General features: G+C 42.7%; 2 protein-coding genes across 2 annotated transcripts in view; both read right to left on the bottom strand.

Moving 5' to 3' along the window:
• Positions 1 to 28: 28 nt before the first annotated feature.
• pcnx4 (pecanex 4) lies at positions 29 to 10,138 on the bottom strand. The gene is made up of 11 exons (XM_056295667.1): positions 10,017 to 10,138; positions 8,569 to 9,342; positions 8,247 to 8,426; positions 6,119 to 6,654; positions 5,887 to 5,987; positions 5,051 to 5,173; positions 3,627 to 3,987; positions 2,052 to 2,155; positions 825 to 1,924; positions 510 to 696; positions 29 to 315 (listed from the first exon to the last, which is right to left on the bottom strand). The coding sequence occupies exons 2-11, from the start codon at positions 9,264 to 9,266 to the stop codon at positions 64 to 66; spliced, it is 3,642 nt and encodes a 1,213-aa protein (XP_056151642.1). The 5' UTR covers positions 9,267 to 9,342; positions 10,017 to 10,138; the 3' UTR covers positions 29 to 63.
• Positions 10,139 to 15,301: 5,163 nt separating this feature from the next.
• Positions 15,302 to 19,592, bottom strand: part of lrrc9 (leucine rich repeat containing 9) — a 31,071-nt gene continuing 26,780 nt past the window's right edge. The window contains exons 29-33 of the mRNA XM_056295383.1: positions 19,503 to 19,571; positions 18,228 to 18,353; positions 16,017 to 16,194; positions 15,463 to 15,649; positions 15,302 to 15,344 (exon numbers count right to left, since the gene is read on the bottom strand). Coding sequence (XP_056151358.1) covers positions 15,302 to 15,344; positions 15,463 to 15,649; positions 16,017 to 16,194; positions 18,228 to 18,353; positions 19,503 to 19,571 — 603 coding nt within the window. The remainder of the gene's footprint in view (positions 15,345 to 15,462; positions 15,650 to 16,016; positions 16,195 to 18,227; positions 18,354 to 19,502; positions 19,572 to 19,592) is intronic.

The following is a 19,592-nucleotide window of genomic DNA, read 5'->3' as shown; positions in this document are numbered from 1 at the left end:
GAAAGGCAGCCTCTTTCACCTCCCTTAAGTATGAGGGTTGACACAGTCAGAAAGGACCATGGGTCAGAAGCAGGGGAGATGCAGGGGGGCAGAGGAGTAAATGGGGTACCCTAGAGGGGGGTCGGCTGCTTGGACAGTCAGATTCCTCAGCATGATTGGGTGAGCCTGGATGCTGTAACGCTCTTCATCATCATTAGTGGCATACAGTAGCTCCCAGGACAGGTTGGCCCACTGGCCACGCACCCCCTCTCCATTTAGACGGCCCACTTGCACCAGCTGCTCCTGCAGGGACAGGACTCGCCCCGTGTAAGTGCCCTGTAAATATAGAAATTCGTTGTATTATATGTTCATGAGATTGGCTCAGTACTCTTAATTGTATTGTTGTATAACTTCAATTGTATATGAGTAATTAAACCAGTTTTATAGGTTAGGTAACCACAGAGATGTTCCGCATACTTGGCAATGGAGTAAAAAACTGTATTGAGAGTTTGACTGATGTGTTTGGTTACCATGGTAAGGTCATGTCCTAGAGAGAAGAGGAAAGGTTTTTCCTTAAGGACACTATCATGCCAGCCTTTCTCTGATTCTAGGCCAATATACCAGTCCCTTTCATATTCCTCCAAGGTGCTGAATAATTCCCCAGGGCCTTCCATGGGCCCCAGACTCGCCTGATCAAACAGCAGCTTGAAACTGAACCTAAACGTATGCACCAAACACAGGGAGGGAATACTTAAAATCACAGGCCTTTTTTCATGTGACAGGAATAAAAAGGTTTTAGTGGCTGTAATGATTCAAACAGTGTGTGCCCCTCTTGTCCATTTTACCTGAAAGCTTTAAGTGCAAGCTGATAAAGTTCTTTACTAGCAGAGAGCCAGTCAAGTCCCTCTGTCCATGGCACATCTCCGCAGTACAGCCTGTAGACATAGCTGGGACTGGTGAAGGCAGACTCTGCACCAAGGGTGATGAGGCATGACAGGGCCACCTGAGTGTGGAGCTCCCTCAGGGCCTCGTCCTCCTTCAGGGTCTTGGTCATGTCCTCAGAAGCCTCGCCCTGCACCACAGGCCCAAATTGCCCCAGAGCAAACCGAAACCAGTCCTCTGAGAACAGAGGCCTGAGCTGCTGCAAGCGGGATGGTGGCAAGGGGGCTGTCCTCCACCCTGTGGGCAGGTTGAACACCTCTGACTGGGGACAGCTGAAATTTAAATGAGGGAGAGACTCAGGGCTCTCTGTGAAGACCTCTGGGGGCCGGCCCTTATCTACAGCTGGCAGCCCAAGGCCCAGTCCCAGAGGCTGCAGTGGTTGCAGGGCCGAGAGGGCCATGTTTTCAAACAGACTATCCATCTCCACAGAGCCTGGCAAGGAGGGCCCCATCTGCAGTGCCGTATGTCCCTGCTGGGCCTCAGTATTCACCAATGCCACTGTCCGCCTTGCTGGCTGGGGCCCAAATAAGTCATCCTCATCTGACCAGTCACCAAAAGAGGTAAGGCTGGAGCTGTCCTGTCTGAACCTAAGAGAGGATACATTAGACTCCACTATGACAGCCTCCACAGGTAGGTTACGTGTAGACTGAACCAACTGGGAGGTCTGGGACTTCCTGCCTCCACCTCCTGGCCTGTCTTCACTGCTCCAGCCTTTGCGCTTTTGAACACCATAGCGCAGCAACAACCAGACCAGCACCTTCAGAAAGTCATCCTGGAGTTTCCTCAGGTTGTCATGAGAGTCAATGATGCCAGACAGCACGTTTTGGGCGTCCGAGTAGACACGCACAGGGAGGGCAGTACAAGGAGTGAGTGAGTTACCCCAGTGCAGGTTAAGGCCCTGGGTAAAACCAAGCCTCTCAGGTCGTTCAAAAGCCCACTCAAACACCTCATCCACCCGCAGCGCCTCCACTGTGTGGCAAGAAGTCTCCTGCAGCTCCAGCCCCTTCAAAAAATCACACACACACACACACACACACACACTACTTAATCTCCAAATAAAAATTGATGCAAATCAATGGAAGAGTTTTCGAGTTCAAAGTGTTACCATGCTGAAATGGACAGATACCGACCTTAATATTGACAGTACAGTAGCCATATCCTCTCTCAAGGATCATTATCCATACCATGCGGTCCTGGAAGCGGCCAAGGAAGTGAGAGCCAGGGGATAAAGAGCCTGTGGTAGGAAGAAAAAAAACATCAGCAGCCCACGCGTCTAACATGTTAAGTTAGAGAGATGTTGTGATGTGGGAATTGAGGGCATAGGAGAATGAAGCACACATAACGTATACATAAGTAAGAACCCCCAGGTCACACAACCCTTTCATTTTGCATCAAGATAGAGTCTCAATGCTGACTATGTGGATAACCTGGTCGCCAGATGAGCTGCAGGGAGATGCTTATCATTTCAGTTGCATAGGAAGGTCATGTTACTGTTTACATTGGCTGACTGCACACAGATCTAAATATTGAATTCTTTCTCAGCCTTGGCTTTCTTTCCATTTGTCTAAAAAAAAAATCAATCCTCTTGTGGAGAGGATTCCTGCATGGGAGATTATCTCTTTGTGGACAGTTAAGTGAATGGGAAAATGTGTACTTCAAAGTGGAAGTATTGGGGTGGCAAGGTGATGAAAGCATTTGTTTTAAGATGGCCAGTGTTCTCCTGGCTCAAGGATAATGTCATGTGCCATAATAACATCTCATAATAGTCACAGACACTATCTCATGATGGTAAGTGACATGCTGGACACACTCCATTTTTGCTCATTGCTCAGTGGTGCACAACCTCCCATGTCACATGGGGGGCATAAAAACAAAGAATACTACAAAACAGTCATCTTTAGACTGTGAGCATCAAAAGGACCAAATACGCACTTGTTCTGAATTATACATCACAACTAGGGCACCCCAGGCTAGCTAAGGAAACAATAAGATTAAGGAATGACATCACTGGAGCAGTTTTTCTTTTCTGTTTTGAATCATCAATCCATAAATAATTAAGCTTGTACTTGCACCGTTTTTTGTTTTTTGTTTTCTCTCCACTTGCCCCCTCCTGATAGCACATAGAGCACTGTACAAAAATCCCAGCAGCAGCTCCAGTTGGCCTAAGAGTATTACAACGTTAATGGTGTGGAAACATTTGGATGTAATGAATACAGATCAGAGCTATTTTGTTCGGGTCACTTCACAGCAAGCTCAACAGTATCCTGCAAGCTTGCATCACTGCCAGCGGCTCCAATGAGCTGCTTACAACATTAACGTTTCCTATAATATTAATCTATAAGAGGTGCCCCGATCCTGCTCTTTCATCTGCATACAGTCCAGGCTTGACCCACTCAAAAGTTCACAATGTTACGAGTCAACACACAAAGTAAGAAAAAAAAACCCATTGTGAACACTGACAGAGCTCTGTTTACATCCCAAAGTGCAGCCTGGCAGTGGGGGTTTCTTAATGCTGCAGGCTGTAAATAGCAAGGCTTAATCAGCAGAGAGAAATATGAATTCCAAGACAAATTACCGAAAAATAAACTAACTCCACAGTTACCATAAACCATGAAATGTTACTGTTTGCTTCCAAAACATTTGTGAAAGAAAAAGAGGAACATATCAGAAAGAGAATTTTGAGAAATCAGCTGTTGCTGACTCACCCAGGGACCCTCTGGCAAAGGCTCTTCTGAGAGCAGAAGCCAGACTGCTACTCATCTGCTGGTAGAAGATGGAGTCAGGGCAGGGGCAGGCAGTACCTACGGGCCCTGGCCAACTGCGCTGAGGCCGGGGGAATCCCACTAGGAAGATGGGTAGGGTGAAAAGGGGAAGCAGAGGGGCAGACAGCATGGCAGAGAGGGTCACCACTGCCAGCAGCAGTGGGCACAGGGAGGCATTGAGGGCCAGGAGAGTTCCAGCTGACTGACGACGCTGCTTCTTCTCTGTCCACGACGTCACTAGCACCATCACGGTGAACTTCAGCTTGGCCAGGAATTGAACTACTCTGTCACTCAGAAGGCCCACCTGAGATAGGCAGTAACAGGCAACCATTGGATGCCGTTAAAATTGTTCATGCACTTGACAGACTCTGGTCTAATTAGCCGAGGTTTATGTGGTATATGTTTTACCTGTTGTAGTATGTGGCATTTTTCTATGTGGTTTCAAGGTAAACTACTACTACTTTCGGTTGCTCCCGTTAGGGGTCGCCACAGCGGATCATCCGATTTCAAGGTAAACCTTGTCTAAAAATTTAATTTCCCTCCTTTGGCAATAAAGATGTCATCAAAATAACGTAATGGTTCTCAGTACAGTCCTTTAGGATCCTTAGTGTTGTTGATTTTCTATTCTATGTAGATCATTATGCTCACCTCATCCACCACCAACCCCTTTTTAGATGGCTGAAATACCTGACACAACAGGTGAATGTAATTAACTACCTGGCAGAACAGAACACCATCAACACTGGGGGTCCCTGAGTACCTAATTGAGAACAACTGGGATCCTGGATATAATTCTATTTATACTACTGTTATTATAATACTGTTTACTGTTAGTACAAAATCAATAATAAACAAACAAATGAATAAATTATAGTGAACAGTTCTAGTGAAATTATAGTGAACAGCTAAGAATCAGTATCAAAATTATTCACAGATGACCAAAAATATGACTGACTAGATGATGTCTTGCACATGTACATCTACACAGTGAAAATATTGCAGGAAAAAAGATTGCAGCTGTAACCAGGATTACTTTCTATGGACTGAATATGATAGAACTACTATCATGTGAGGCAGGTTAGGGTGTAATAATTCAGATAAATACTGTACAAGTCCAGAATGCCCCTTCCCCAACTATTGTTAATGGAGTTTGCACAGACAGTCAATTGATTTAAAATCACAAATCAAGTCTAGAGTGAAAAGATTTGTCAGCACTAGCAACTCTTCTGGTCAGTTTAAACAGGAAATGGGTCAGAGAAATGTGAAATCACTGCATGAAAACATTTTTAAAACCTATGCAGTTGCAATATATGTTTAGAAATAACCTATGGTTAAAAAAAAGGTTCAGTGTTAAAGGTTGTTTTCACCAGAAGAAGCTGAACTCCAGTTCCCAAGTTATCCCAGCCTGGTAACATCTTATCACCAGCCATCAGGCGCACTGAGACTACCACCACCATCTGCAGTAGAGCCTCCTCTGGGCTCTGCCATACCTACACATCAATACAGAACAGAGCATGCAAGATGGAAACAACATGAACAGCCTATATAAATTAATAAATAAAGACATACATGGGACTCATGCAAATTGGTTTATTTATGTTGTAAAAAAACACAGAAACGCCATTAACCCCAAGAACATGGACACGTTAAGAAGAAAACATGTCAACACTGTCTACCTTTGATATGTTATCATCTATATATGAATCAATGAGCATATGTTTACATGAAAACAAATAACCCGATCATGAACAGATAAAGGCATTACTCCATCATGTAAATGACTTCATCTAATTTTTTTTTGGGGGGGGGGGGTCAAAAGCAGGGTAAGCATAACTTCAATACAGCATCCAGATTTTTGCTGATTTTTTTCAATACATGTAAATGGTATGGTTGTTTATAATTGGCTTTTTGAAACTACACATGCTAAAGGTCACTAGATGCAGTGAACAAAAAGTTGTTTGAGCAATATAAATGCAGCAAAACGACATGGAAAACAAAACTATTACCCAGTTTCATCCACACAAACTGAACATAAGGCATTGTAATCAATTATGTTCACCGTATGTTATGGCAGATTCGAACAGTAAAAAGGAGAAAAACTTTATTTTTAACTTTTACATTATTTTCACAATATTTGATATGTTCATGTTTAGGTGGGAAACAGTGTATGAGTGTAAGGGTAAGTGCTGATGTGTGTATATACCACTCTATAGGCCCGTGTGAATCCCACACTAAGGGAAGCTGTGTGGAGCACCTGGAGAGAGCTGTCCATGGAGAGGTACGCTATCATTGCAAATGGAGACACTGTGAAGTGAAACAAAATAACCAAAATGGGAGTATAAAAGAAAAAAAACCTCACATTACCATTGTTGCATAGCAAATACCAAGCTCAGAGACAGACAGAGGCTCAAAATGAACATCTACGACAAGCTCACCCAAACTGAGGAGGACTCTTCTGATCACTGCAGCAACATGGAGACCTCTGCTTCTCTGCTTAAATGTCTGCACGTTAGACATTCCTCTTGGGTACAAAGGGTTGAGGAACACCCCTCCCAAGACATAGGTGCCCTGGATCTCTCTCAGAATCCAGCAGAGGACAAAGAGGATAAGGAGGAGGTAGCTGACAGGAGCCTGGGGTCCCCTAACCAAGCTCTGGAGCTTAGCTATGCTGAAGAAGTGATGCAAAAGTCCTGCCTCTGCCATTGCTGCCAGGAGCACGCTCAAGTACAGCAACAGCTCCCTACAGCCAAGATGCCAGCCAAAGGAAACATGAGGAGTGGGTGATCCTCCCCTACACCAGCCATGGTCCCCCAAAGCTGACCTGGACCCTGTACAGAGAGTGCCAATTTGGCTGAGGTCCAGGCTCAAGAGAAATCCCATGGAGATAGAGAAGAGAACCACACTTATTGTAGATGGTAGGAAGAAATTGCAAACAGCTACACCAACAGATGCAAAAAACATCACCAGCAGCCTGTTGGACAGAAGAAAAAAAAGTGACAGCACAGAATATTATAAGCGCACAGGAAAGATCAACAAGTCATTTGAAAGCCTGCTGCCATCAGACAATCAAAGTCTGTTGAGTCCTTTAAATCCAAACTTAAAAAAACTCATCTTTCTGCCTTAGCTTACAATTTGTTGCCCTTAAATTGAGTGCTTCACAACATGTACTGCATGGTGGGTCGGTTTCTGTCTCAATGAATTTACCAACCACTGTTCTGCCAACGAGATTATAGCGATTATGACTATAGAGAGATTATGATTAATTGATGACTTAATTATGACTAATGACTACTGTAAACTGTTCTCTTCTCTCACGTCTTTTCTCTCTCTCTGAATGATGTCCTCTGTGTGAATGGTGTCATGTGAGTCTCCCTTGTGTGCACGTGCAGTTGGTCCTCCTCCCAGGTCTCCGTGGTGACGGTGGTTGCCACCTGGACGCTGCTTGGCATTCCCCTCATCACATTTTCTTTTTATACATCTTATAAATCCATATAATTGTTGTTGTCCTGGTTTTTTTTGTTTTTTTGTTTTTTTACATGGTGATGCTGGTCACGTGGCTTGGGTCCTGGGCTGTTCCGGTGGCGCCTGGACACTCTCGGCATCCTGCGCATCATATTCTTCCTAAATTTTATAATTCCATTAAAATTCTGTTATTCTGTCTTTCAATGTTGTATTCTGAAAATTGTGTAAACACAACATCCATTGCACAATGTCTGTCTTGGGAGAGCGATCCCTCCTCTGTTGCTCTCCCTGAGGTTTCTTCCTATTTTTTCTCCCTGTTAAAGGTTTTTTTTAGGGAATTGTTCCTTATCTGATGAGCGGGTCTAAGGACAGGATGTTGTGTTGCTGTAAAGCCCACTGAGGCAAATTTATAATTTGTGATATTGGGCTATACAAATAAAATTGACTTGACTTGAAAGCACTGTGATCTTTATTAATCATCAAATCGATATGATAAAAAGCATCAAGTCAAACAGTTCATGCATTGTAATCATAGTGCTGATATATTTAAGTTTTATTTTACTGTGAAACAATGTTGATGATTTTCTGACAAAACAACAATACCTTTAATAGTGTTTATCTTTGATAAATTCATTGCAGAAATATGTCACTGAACCCCCCCTCCCCCAAATAATGCACTTTATTGATGAAACACTGTATCAAGATAGAATCGCGGGTTCTACTAAAAGTTAGAGCTGTGGTATATCAATATAATATCAATATTGCAATGAAACCAGATATCATCTTGGATTCTGGTTATCATTAATATCATGATACAATTCAACTGTTTTCATTACCTGGTCTTAAAGGCTGCTTTTCAATAGTGATACATTTTTCTGAACTTATTAGATGTTCTAGCTGAGTGAAAAGAACAGTGAATGCCTCTACCTGCTTGGTCATCATATCCACATTACTAATGATCACGTCTCAAAATGTTCTTGTATCTAAATATCTTATGAAAGCTTTAATAGTCATCCCCAAAATATTGTCACATTTTCAATTTCAAGGTCTTCAGTCAAAAATATTGTGATATTTGATTTTGTCAAGCTCATCCAGACTTACCTGAAGTTACTGGACATGGGTGAGCCACCAAACCCAAACACGAGAACCTGCTCCATCACCCAGAGGAGCAAGGCATCCGGCGGAGACAGCAGACCCAGCGCCCACAACAGAGGTAGGAAGAGGAACAGCACATGGAGAACCTGATTGGCTGTTTGGAGCTCAGGGATAGTCCCTGTGAACCTGAATGACAGTATAGACGGAATTACTGCAACTTGGTCCTTTATTAATCTATTTCAACTGATACAAGTTTTAGATTTAAATAAAACAGTATGCCTTTAGATAATTTTCCAATTGTCAAGACATTCAGTGTGTTGTTTCTCACCTATCAGCCATGTCCACAGCGATGAAAATTAAGATGTAGAGGGGCCGGGTGAGTGGGGTGATCTCATATGTGTCCTGTGCCTGGAAAGTGGCTGTCTCTGTGGCCGTGTTGACCACTAGAGAATACTCTGCTATACATAGGGTCACCCAGCTCAGGATGAAGACAACCAGTGACACACCAATACTACCATAGAGAGCAGTCAATCTGCCTAGGAACACATACCATGTCCCAAAGCCACAGAGTGCGCCAGCCAAGGCTGTATGCAGTACCACATTCAGACCAAACCTCTTCCCAGGGGCAATGAACCTCACAGTCTCTGGGCCAACACAATTGGTGAATTCCACTTCCTCCTCATCAGCTAGGATGTTGGGTGCCCCTAATCGCTCCACTGTACCACTCCTCCGGGCAGCATACAGAGCCAGGGCCTGAATACCCACTGCAGCCCCAAACATGAGCATGCCAGAGAGCACCGCAGCATGAAGTTCCTTGAGCAGCTGTAGCTGGCAAAGCAAGGTACCAATGCCACCAAACAGCCATGGTGTCAAGAACAAGACTGCCTGATTGACATAGACATACAGTGGGGCACAGTAGCCCAACTTGAAGCGTGGACCCCCCAACACTGTCTGAGGGAAGCGCTTCCAGAAGAACTCCTGCTTGTATTCGTTAAGAAGGGGCACGTCTGGCCCCATTCTGACCATGCCCTAAAGGGTGGCCGGTCATCTCCACACAGCTGAAGAAGGGTTTCCATTCATCGTCCTTGAGCAATCAAAGAGTCTGCAGCAAAATACCAAATTCAGTTAAACTTGCATCTAAAATATGCCCACAAAATTTTCACTGTGACTAGCCATATCTACTGGACTTATTTTAGTTTTATGGAGGTAAATGTTATGAACATTAACTGATCATGAGGAAATAATGATCATACTATCTTTACTCTTACGTCACAGTATGGGCTATGTTGCTTACACATCTGTCAAGATACATGTATAAGCAACTTTAGCGCGCCAACAATTATAACACGAGAGCCTATTCAACTAACCTCAATATCAAAAGTTAACTGACTTCAGCTAGCAAATGAAACACATTTTAATCTGAACTGACACTACCGAGCCAGTGGCAGGGAAACTGCATCCATTTCCCTTTGCCTCTTTTTGTCCCGCTATGTTCATCCTTAAGTTAGCTACCTGACACACGAGCAAATGTTGACGGCTCAGCTCCCCGTTAGCGTGCTCTAAGAAGCAAGTTAACTTAGCCACAGAAAGTTTATCTAACTGACTGAGTGATTAAACGTTTCTCCCAATAAACGTTGTGTCCAGATGAACTGATTCAACTTTCTCTGATTTCCTTACCTGGATTATTGAGCATGCATCAAGCTAGGTTAGCGTACTGGCCAATAACTAACAGCAAGTTAGCGACCTACATATTCGTGTGGGGAGGACCAAACTTACCTAAAACGGTAGAACTAGCGTTTAGAAATTATTCTCTGTTGTATATTTCAGAACATTAAAACATTATGGGAAGAGAGATGTGTATCGTTGGCGTTGCCACTAACCGCTAGTTAGCAGTGGCTAGTAAACCAGGCAACAACAGAGTGACGCACGGCTATATTGTAACCAATGGGTTTCGAGACAGGAGAGCAGGAAATATTTTTATTGGCTCTAAACTTAAAAGCCCCGCCTCTTGTATTCCCCCACTCCGCCCCTTGACAACGCAACACTTTTCTTTCTCTACTCTTGCACACCTAGGATGCCGCGGCACATTTACTGACTGACATGAATGAGAGGTACCTCAGATGAATTGTTGGGTGGCGCGAATTGCATTTATTCATAGTACACCATCACTGATACAGTTCAAATGCAGTTTTGACTAAAAATGTGCTTCTCCGACCTGTGATCCAAATCTGACATTTGACTAAATCTCAGATAAGGCATTCTGATACTCCAGTAATGCATGGAGACATTTTGGGGTTCGCATCAGTCAGAGTCCAGTTTTAATGTTTGTGATCGAAAGGACAAATTTCCTTTATGAAATTGAGATTTCCTTTTTACAGGTCTGTGGTAAATCAAAAGTTTACTGATGAGCGGATGTAATTGTTGAACTGAGAATTTGAAAAAGATATGACGAAGCGTGAGGATGTAGTGCCTCCAGATCATTCCCACGCGAGAATCTGCACAAATCTAGCTGTGAAAGTCGGGATGGAAAGCGAGAGCTGGTATCCTAATAAATCGTAATCGTGTTATTCTAACAAAACGTTAATCATGTTTACGAGGTGAAATGTTGCACTAGTAAACAAATCCTTCAGACACAGTGAAGTTTAGAATGAAAGATAACGTCCTTGTCTTTTGGTTCAAAAATAGGATATATATGTACATTTTCTCTACCCTGCCACAGATAAAGGGATCCGCTGCTGCAGCTCGCTTTCTCCTGAACAATAAAAAGAACAACCCTCTCTGTAAATATAATTACATCAAATGACAGACCCCATGGGGGTTGTTTATGCTCCTTATCCTGAGTAATTTTTCACCTTGGCACTTGCCAGTATCTTTAAATCCTAAGGCTTATGTACTTAGGCTACCCCCCCCCAAAAGCAGCAAAGGATTTGAAATATTAATATTACATTCTAACTCCTTGTCATCTTTTCTAATACAGATAAGCAAATCCTTGGGGTGTTTTGTTATCACAACATAATGAAAGTGATTGTGTTTTAACATCTCTGCCTCTCTGGAAGGTTCACGCACTTTGAGTGAGAGGAAGGGCAACAGCACAGATGAGGGTCCTGAAGTGATCAAGTAAAAAGGGCCATAATATCGACACAAAGAAAGATAATAATCTGGAACAAAGGAGATTACAGTTGGTGTTGTTGTTATTCTTGTCTAGGGCTGAAGGGATAAGGGCGGACAGGAGGCCATGCTCAAATGTCATCTCTAAAAAAGCAATTTCTGCTCCCTGTGAGAAACAATAAACAAAGATGACCAAAAAAGATCATTCACAATATACATATACTACACCCCATAATCCTCCTATAGTGCCCCTAAAGTGTACTGTGGCTCTGTTTGTCTAAGGATTGTCTGGAGAAGATTCACTCGAATTAGGATTTAAAGACTGTAAAAAAAAAAAGCAACACAAATGCAAATATTATGGAATGAAAGGTCCTTCATTACATCGGCCATTCAACTTTTAATGGACTCCCAAAATCTATTTCTGACATTTAACCAGGGGAGTATTTATGTCTGTGGTTTTGTTATCGTGTCTTGTTTTCTTATTTCTGACATTTCACCCGAGCAGCTGCTTTTGTGTGATTGCCATAATGGGATAATTTACCCACGAGTCCTGAAATGAACGGCAGTTAAGATTTAATGCTTCTATATGGCACAGCACAGTTCCCTCAGCAGCATGGCTCCACAAAATTTCCTTTTCACTCTAATTATCGGTTTCAAACCCTCTTTTATCTGCATCCCCCCTTTTTCTTCTGTTTTATTCCAGGCTGCCACACAGGAAATGAATTATGAGAGAATAACAAATGACACTCGTTGGCATATTTTCAAAGGGGGAATCTGGAAAGATTATTTCTGAAAGACTATTTACTTGCAGGGCTCCAAAGACAGACTGAAGACCTAACATGTATGGTATGAAATTATAATCATCCCCATTTTGTTGGGTCTTCCATCAATCCTGCCCCCCCCCAAAAAAACAACATTTTCTTTTTGCAACATCAATTTTAAAGCAACATTTGCTGTGGCTTTTATTTTAATCTCCACTGAAGTACATTTAAATGCAAGCTGTTGAATGTGAAAGGAACTCATGCTCAATTGTTGTTTCCATGTTACACATGAATACTGTCAAGACAAACCATGTACAAGATACTGCATTATATTTGTGACCAGTCTCAGACATCAATCAAGTATGTCCCCATACTTCTCACTTTACGAAGCAACCCCCGCCCCCTTTACTAGAACCTGAGTAGATAGCATAGAAACCATGGTCCATTCAGCAATTATTCACAGAGCCTTGGACTAATGGTGCACTGAATACACAGACACAGCAAATAGGGAGCCAGTGAACCAGCAGTAATGGCCCCATACAGAGCATGTGTTTTTTCTTTTTCTTTTTTTGCTTCTGTGTGTGTGTGTGTGTGTGTGTGTGTGTGTGCGTGCGCGTGCGTGCGTGCGTGCATGTGCACGCATACGCATGTGTATGTGTTTGTATTTGGTAGGATTGGGGAAAAGAGCATCATCTCCAACTGACTCACAACAAGCAAAAACATGTCTAATGACTAAGCCAGACTTTAGTTGTAGAGACTAACTCACTTTCCATCCACCCCCCACCCCCCTTCCCAGGCTAGGCTCCATATCAGGCAGATGAAAACATAACCTGTCACATTCCATCCCATTAAACCAGCTATGAACCATGTGCTCTACTCACATGGGGCAGGGATGGGAGAGATGAAGGAGGGAGAGAGACACAGAGAGAGAGAGAGAGAGAGAGAGAGAGAGAGAGAGAGAGAGAGAGAGAGAGAGAGAGAGAGAGAGAAAGAAAGAAAGAAAGAAAGAAAGAAAGAAAGAAAGAAAGAAAGAAAGAAAGAAAGAAAGAAAGAAAGAAAGAAAGAAAGAAAGAAAGGGATGGCAGCCAAGTGCATCTGGGCTCACTCGAGACTGATGCATTATTCACAAAGTCATTTTTATGCTAAAAATACTGACAGATATGCAAGGGAGAAAAATACTGTACCAAGTATGATACTCATAACAACCCTACGGATATGAAAATACAATTCTGTGAAAACAGTTATTACTTATTACATATCTCCACTGGACCCTGTACACAAATATCAAATATGTAATAATTGCAATGTCTAATGCATCGGAGCATTTCTCTCTCTGAGCCCCCAAATCTGTGCATTAAGAGTATTTTTTGAGCGTGAGCCCATCAGCTGCAATTTGATGTCAGGCAGAGCAAAGTAATGACAGCGCATTCACTTGCACAGTCATTAGACCTGCTTAATGTGGGGAGTTAACACAAATTAAGTGAAGTTAAGTACATGCATTAGGGGACCTCATCACAGGACAGCCTTTCACTCTTGCTGTGTAGAACTGGCCATTGCTTCACGTATTTAGCAATGGCCACACTAGCTGGAGGCACATCCTAGAGCACAAACGCTTACAAACCTTCCTGTTGCTCGCTAGAAAGAGAGGTAAATTAATATAACAAGTAACAGCAGCGAAAACAGAGAAAGTGGAGCTTTAGAGACATCTAGTGGTAAACCCAACAACACTTCAGAGACCTGAGGTCAGTGGGGGAGTTAACAAATACTCTGTTGTCAGATTGATAATATTGCATCATTTGGACCAGTGATCCTAAAGTAGAGTGAAGGGGCCAACAAAATCTTTGAGGATGTTCAAATAAAAATGCAGAGCAGTTCCATTTTGCTGCTGTTTCAATATATTTAGGACAACGCTTTTCTCTTGTTTTTTTTTTCAACTGAATGGGCTTAATCAGACAATGTCATATATTAACTCCTTACAGGGTAATCTATGTGGGGGAAAAAACAGCAAACTTATATTTGACAATAACACAAACAGTATTTAAAGGCTTATGTAAGTGCAACAGCAATTCCCGTTTTCTGTGTTTTGTACTCTATTTCTTCTCTCACTGTGGCAATAGTCACTGCTATAGTACAGACACAATTGTGCTTCAACTCTGTTTGATATAAATCTGATTTAATTCATACCCACAACCAAAAATTATTGTAAATGCATCTGTTGCAATGTCAAAATCTTTTCTTTTAGATATCCCCAACCAAATCCATATCACTTTGGTGCTCCTAGAGAGGAACAGTTTTAGAATCTCTGATATAGATAATATCTTCCACATTTAAGGCTAAAGTTTTTTAACTACGACTCAGATTGGTGAGTGTTAACTACAGAATTACTGGGCTAGACTAACAGGAAAACAGAGTGGCTTATGATGTCACGTTAGCATCACCCAAGCCATTGGGTGGAGTGGGTGACTGGTTCATTTCCAGATACTGTGCACGAGATTTGCCTATTAGTGGGGAAAATCACGGTGGGCTTTTGGAAAAGAGGCTCACATGCTGAAACTGACAATCTCTGCAATCCATTTGGACCTCATTCAAGATTACATCTTTATCTTAGTGACCGCAGATTATTGTCCATAGAGAGGTGTGCTAAAGCTGGATTATCCACTTGTTGGGGATCCATTTGACCTAGTGGACACAGCATGCCATTGCATCTGTGGGTGTTTTTTTCCACTTGTTCGGGGGGGGGGGGCAATGAAAGGATAGCATTGGAAATGACACCAAAACCTCTCATCCTCAGATTACGATGGTTAGTGATGCACATATGTGGATAGAAAATGGTAGTCACAGCCACTATACACACATATTTATCCGCTGTCAAGTAGCCTGATATTCTTTAGCCTAATAACAATTTGAATTAATAGAGCAATTAAGCGACTGAAGGTGAATTCCACAGAGAAGCAAAGTTGATTTGTCAAAATGTGTACTGCAAATTTTTTGGAAGGTTGACAGAAAGTCTTTCAAACTGATGTCAAGAAAAAAAATTACAATATGACGAAAAGCATTGAAGGTGGGTAAGATACTATGGCAGTGGCTACGGAGTTCAAGTGAACAAAGCTATATTAACCTTTGGTGTACATAGCAATGAACAACAAGCATCACTACACTCCACTTCTCAGTATCAAGACCTTCCACCCTGTGTTACTCCATGGGTGGATGTTTTGGAGCACCGCCATTCTTAAATCTGAAATGGAACATGTGAGGAAAGAGTCAGGGTGTGCTATTACCCCCTATGCATAGATCTCTGATTTAGAGGAACATTATCATAGAAACACAAGTCTCTGAGTTTTGGTCTCACTAACCTGCTACTGTCTTGTTCCTGATGGGGGTAAGTGTTTCTGTCAGGAAAGAGACCTGCTGTTAGTAGGCTGTTCCCCACTCTTCTGATGTGCCTGCAGGTGATCTCTGATTGGCCACTGTGAGCAACGCTGCCATGCTTGTGCTTCTTGTCTGGGATTAAGACAACGACAATGATGTGGATTAGAGGGCCTGGGTCAAGATAAGAGTGACAAATGCTGAGAGGAAGGATCACATAACCAAAGTAATCCCGTGCAGAGACTGACCTCATGTACTCTGTGGTTGGTTTTCATCAGTCGGCTTGATACTTAACTGTTAACTACTATTTCATTTTATCATAGTGTAGGTTCAGCCCTCCTTAATGGAAGCTGAGGAAATATCAGTCTCTCATTTCAAAATGATATACACAATGCTTATATATATATATATATATAGAGAGAGAGAGAGAGAGAGAGAGAGAGAGAGAGAGAGAGAGAGAGAGAGAGAGAGAGAGAGCATGGTTTTTAAGAAGGAGCTGCTTGTATGCTGTGCACTGTGATAGCACAAATGACGTGTTTACTTTTGCACATGTCGTGTAGTTGTGCCCCGTCCAGGTTGCATGGCAGGATGACATCGCACCCCAGGAAGTTCTGCAGCCCTCCGCTCAGGCTCGTCCTTCTGATTGGTGTGTTGCGCAACACAAAGGGTAGAAGCCCAGGTAGGTTTATGTCCATTGTAGGCATGGGAGCTCCAGGGCACTGAGAGTATTGCCATGTAAGATTTAGCCAACAGGGAGGGGGAGGTAGAGGCAGAGTTGATACCACAGGACAGGAGTAGGTTGGAGAGGAAGATATTCTTACACAGTTAATGTTAATGAACAATCTCTTGGGTGTCCCTGCTTTCACCTCTAAGTCTCACTAATCAATCAGTGTGTGCCTGTCCCTTACTGGCTCCTATGTCTCTTGACCCATGGCTCTCATATCCACTACAGTGTGTTTACTGCAGCGACATTCATGGATGGACAGATGATTAAACTGCTGCTGTTCCATGGACATAAACATCTTATAGGGGGAAGTGATAATGAATACTCAACAATAACAGCATTCAAATTAAAACAGATTATGAAGGTGGGTGTAAGCAGGCATGAGGCTGCAATAAAAGGGTAGTGAGGGCAATGAGGGGGCAAGAATAGGGTGCTTTTTTTCATGTTTGTGTTTTTAATGAGAGCGCCTAGGATCTCCACTCTTTCGTTCTCACATCCACTATTAACAGGCAGAGGGGGTCGTGTTGACCTGGCTAATAGGGGGTAAATCCACTGGTGCATTATCGGCCAGGCACATTTCATCTAATCAGCAGGATGAAGTCTGTAGGCTTAGGCTGGCTTTAATTCAGTGCTGGAGGAGCATTACTGTCCCGCACTCTCGTTACGTGGATATCAAATCAGTCTGACTAAAAGAGTTTGATCCGTGTTTGTTTTTTTCCCCCAGCTTTTTTTTTTTTTTTTTTTTGGTAGCTGCTGTTTTGCTCTCGTCTCTCTGTCCACTGGGCGATACTGTGTTGGACTGCACTTCACATGATAAGGCCCATTACAGACTTTTACATTAATGAGACCTTTGCCGATTTTTATGTTAGTCACATTAAAAAGGATGGAGATAAGAGTTTTTCTTCTTGCAGACTACAAAAGACTGCCATGGGCCCCCACTGCTTTATCTGTACTCACAACCATATACACAGAATCAAATTTCTCTGCTCTATGGTGTGTGCATCCTTAAGTATATTTCGTAGCTTTATTCTCTTCTTTATACTGTATTGCTAAAGAAAAATCTATCAAAGGACTGATAGCTTTTCTAGTCTATAATCTTTTGAATGTATTGAGTGGTTTGCATTCTTTACTGCTATGTAAGATGTGTGGATTAGAAGTTGTTTTTCTTCAATGAATGTGAAATGTGATAAATAAGGTTCTGATTAATTAATTCATTTGTAATTAGGATTGCATGTCAAGAAATTTTAGTCAACTCAAGTCAAGTTTTATTTTTATAGCTCTAAATCACAGTTACAGGCTAGTTACAGTCTTGGGGGGGATGCATATGCAGGGTTGTGTTGTAATGGAGTACTAGTGACAGTGTTACAGAAATGAAGTGGGACTTTGGCAGGCGAGTGTGAGCTCATGTGAACATTGAAAACCAAATGGAAGAAGATTGCGTTTTAAAAGGTAATCATAGGCTGCAGTCTGCAACTCAGCAACAATAAAACACATGGAAAATGTAATTTGCTGCAATAGGTTTACTCTATGTAGTGTATGTGTGTGTGTGTGTGTGTGTGTGTGTGTGTGTGTGTGTGTGTGTGTGTGTGTGTGTGTGTGTGTGTGTGTGCGTGCATGCATGCGTTCGCGGTTACAGTGTATACATTTGCACTTCTCTGTCAAAGCCTATCTCTCTTTCATGGCTAATAGCAAATTAAGGTCAACTTGAAAAGGACCCATAGTGAAATTTACATACCCTGGTTCCAACTTTGATCCTAATTAAAACACATATTGAAATAATGGCATGGAGATACCAGTAACACCAAGGAATAAGCAACAACGTGACATAAATAATATTCATAATACGGTACAACTGTTTCACATGCCTTTTGAAGACGTATTCTAAATGTAATCTGAATAAGTTACTCTTCATGAGTATTGTAACTGAATGTTACTGATTACATTTAGGACAGTGTAATCAGTATCCAGGCACTAAATACTTTTTCAAAGTATTCTGCCCAACACTATGCATTTATGTGTGTGCGTTACCTGTGAGTCTGTGCAGAGGAGTTCAGCCCTAGTCCTCTCCTCAAGAGTAACAGTCACTCCATCAAGGACCTGCAGCTTGGAGAGATGTAGCACCACTGCTGGCCTGTGGAGGGAACGCCGTGCCACCTGGGAGAACAAAAACACACACTTGTTCAGTAAAACAACTTTATAACAACATACATGCGCTGACCCATCTAACACCTAGCACATGTGTGCAGAGACCCTGAGTGAAGCCTGGCATGGGACATGTGGACATCAGTGTGACGCTATGTGTGTCTCAAGGACCTCCCTGAGGTCTCCAGCCCCCTGAGACCATGTCCCCCCACAACTATTCCAGTGACCCAGCTGTTGACTGGAGCTGGCTCCCAGTCTCTTCGCTTTCCTCCTGCCCAGCTGACCCCATGTTACCCTGTCCAGCTTTCTCCCAGTCCCCTCTGGCCAAGGGACCAATCCAGCCCATCCAGTCACAGTACTATGTCTTCCTGCTGGATACTGCTGTGACCAACTGATTTGTTTGTGCCAATAGATACGCAGCTGAGAGTAGCAGAGAGAATTTGGCTAGGGAGCATGGGCGAAGCAGCGACATCATGTGGTTGACAGCAGGAGGTATTGTCTCAAGGGTGGCTGTTGGCTTCTGCCCGCTGGCCGGATTAAAAATCCCTTGTGGAAAGAAAAGGGGGGATGGGGAGCTCTGGGGTAAACAGGCTATCACAGCTGAACATGGCCCCACGGACCTTGGGCAGGCCCTGGGCTGTGAGCTCTGCACAAGCCTGATCCGTGAGTTCCAGATGGGTGTTGTACCCTGGCCAATAGTGTCTGACAACCGCCCTGCCATTTGGTCAACGGATTTGTCTCTGATGCCAGCCAGTTTGAGGCAGAGCAGACGGCCCATCATGTAATCGCTTAATTTAGAACGGCGGAGTTCCACCGGGTTAGTGTTTTGTGTGTGTGCGTGTGTGTGTGTGTGTGTTTGAGTGAGAAAGTGAGTCTGTGAGCCTGTGCTTTTGCAAATTTGTTTGTGAGTAAGAAAGGGGTCAAGGTAACCTTTGACCCCCTCCAACAGCTGTTCGATGCAATTCAATGAATACAGACCTTGGAAAAAGAAAGAGGGATGAACATTTTTTTTGATGTTATATCGTGTGGTGATTTAGCATTTATCTAGGAGTACATATAGCACCATAATCAGATAATATCATACATAATAATCTATATCAGTTTGCAAAGCCTCAGTGTATTAAATGTACTTTGTGGTAGACAAACATTGGTAATACTCACAGGGTTGCCTCTAACAGAGAGCTCATTTAAAGAAATCAGGACTTCTAGCTTGTCAAGCTCTGACATGTCCTATAGAAAGCAGAAAAATAA

This window comes from Lampris incognitus, chromosome 16 (genome assembly GCF_029633865.1).
Source record: "Lampris incognitus isolate fLamInc1 chromosome 16, fLamInc1.hap2, whole genome shotgun sequence".
Classification (NCBI taxonomy): domain Eukaryota; kingdom Metazoa; phylum Chordata; class Actinopteri; order Lampriformes; family Lampridae; genus Lampris; species Lampris incognitus.
Note: the sequence above shows the minus strand (reverse complement) of the source record. Positions and strands in the feature narration are given on the sequence as shown.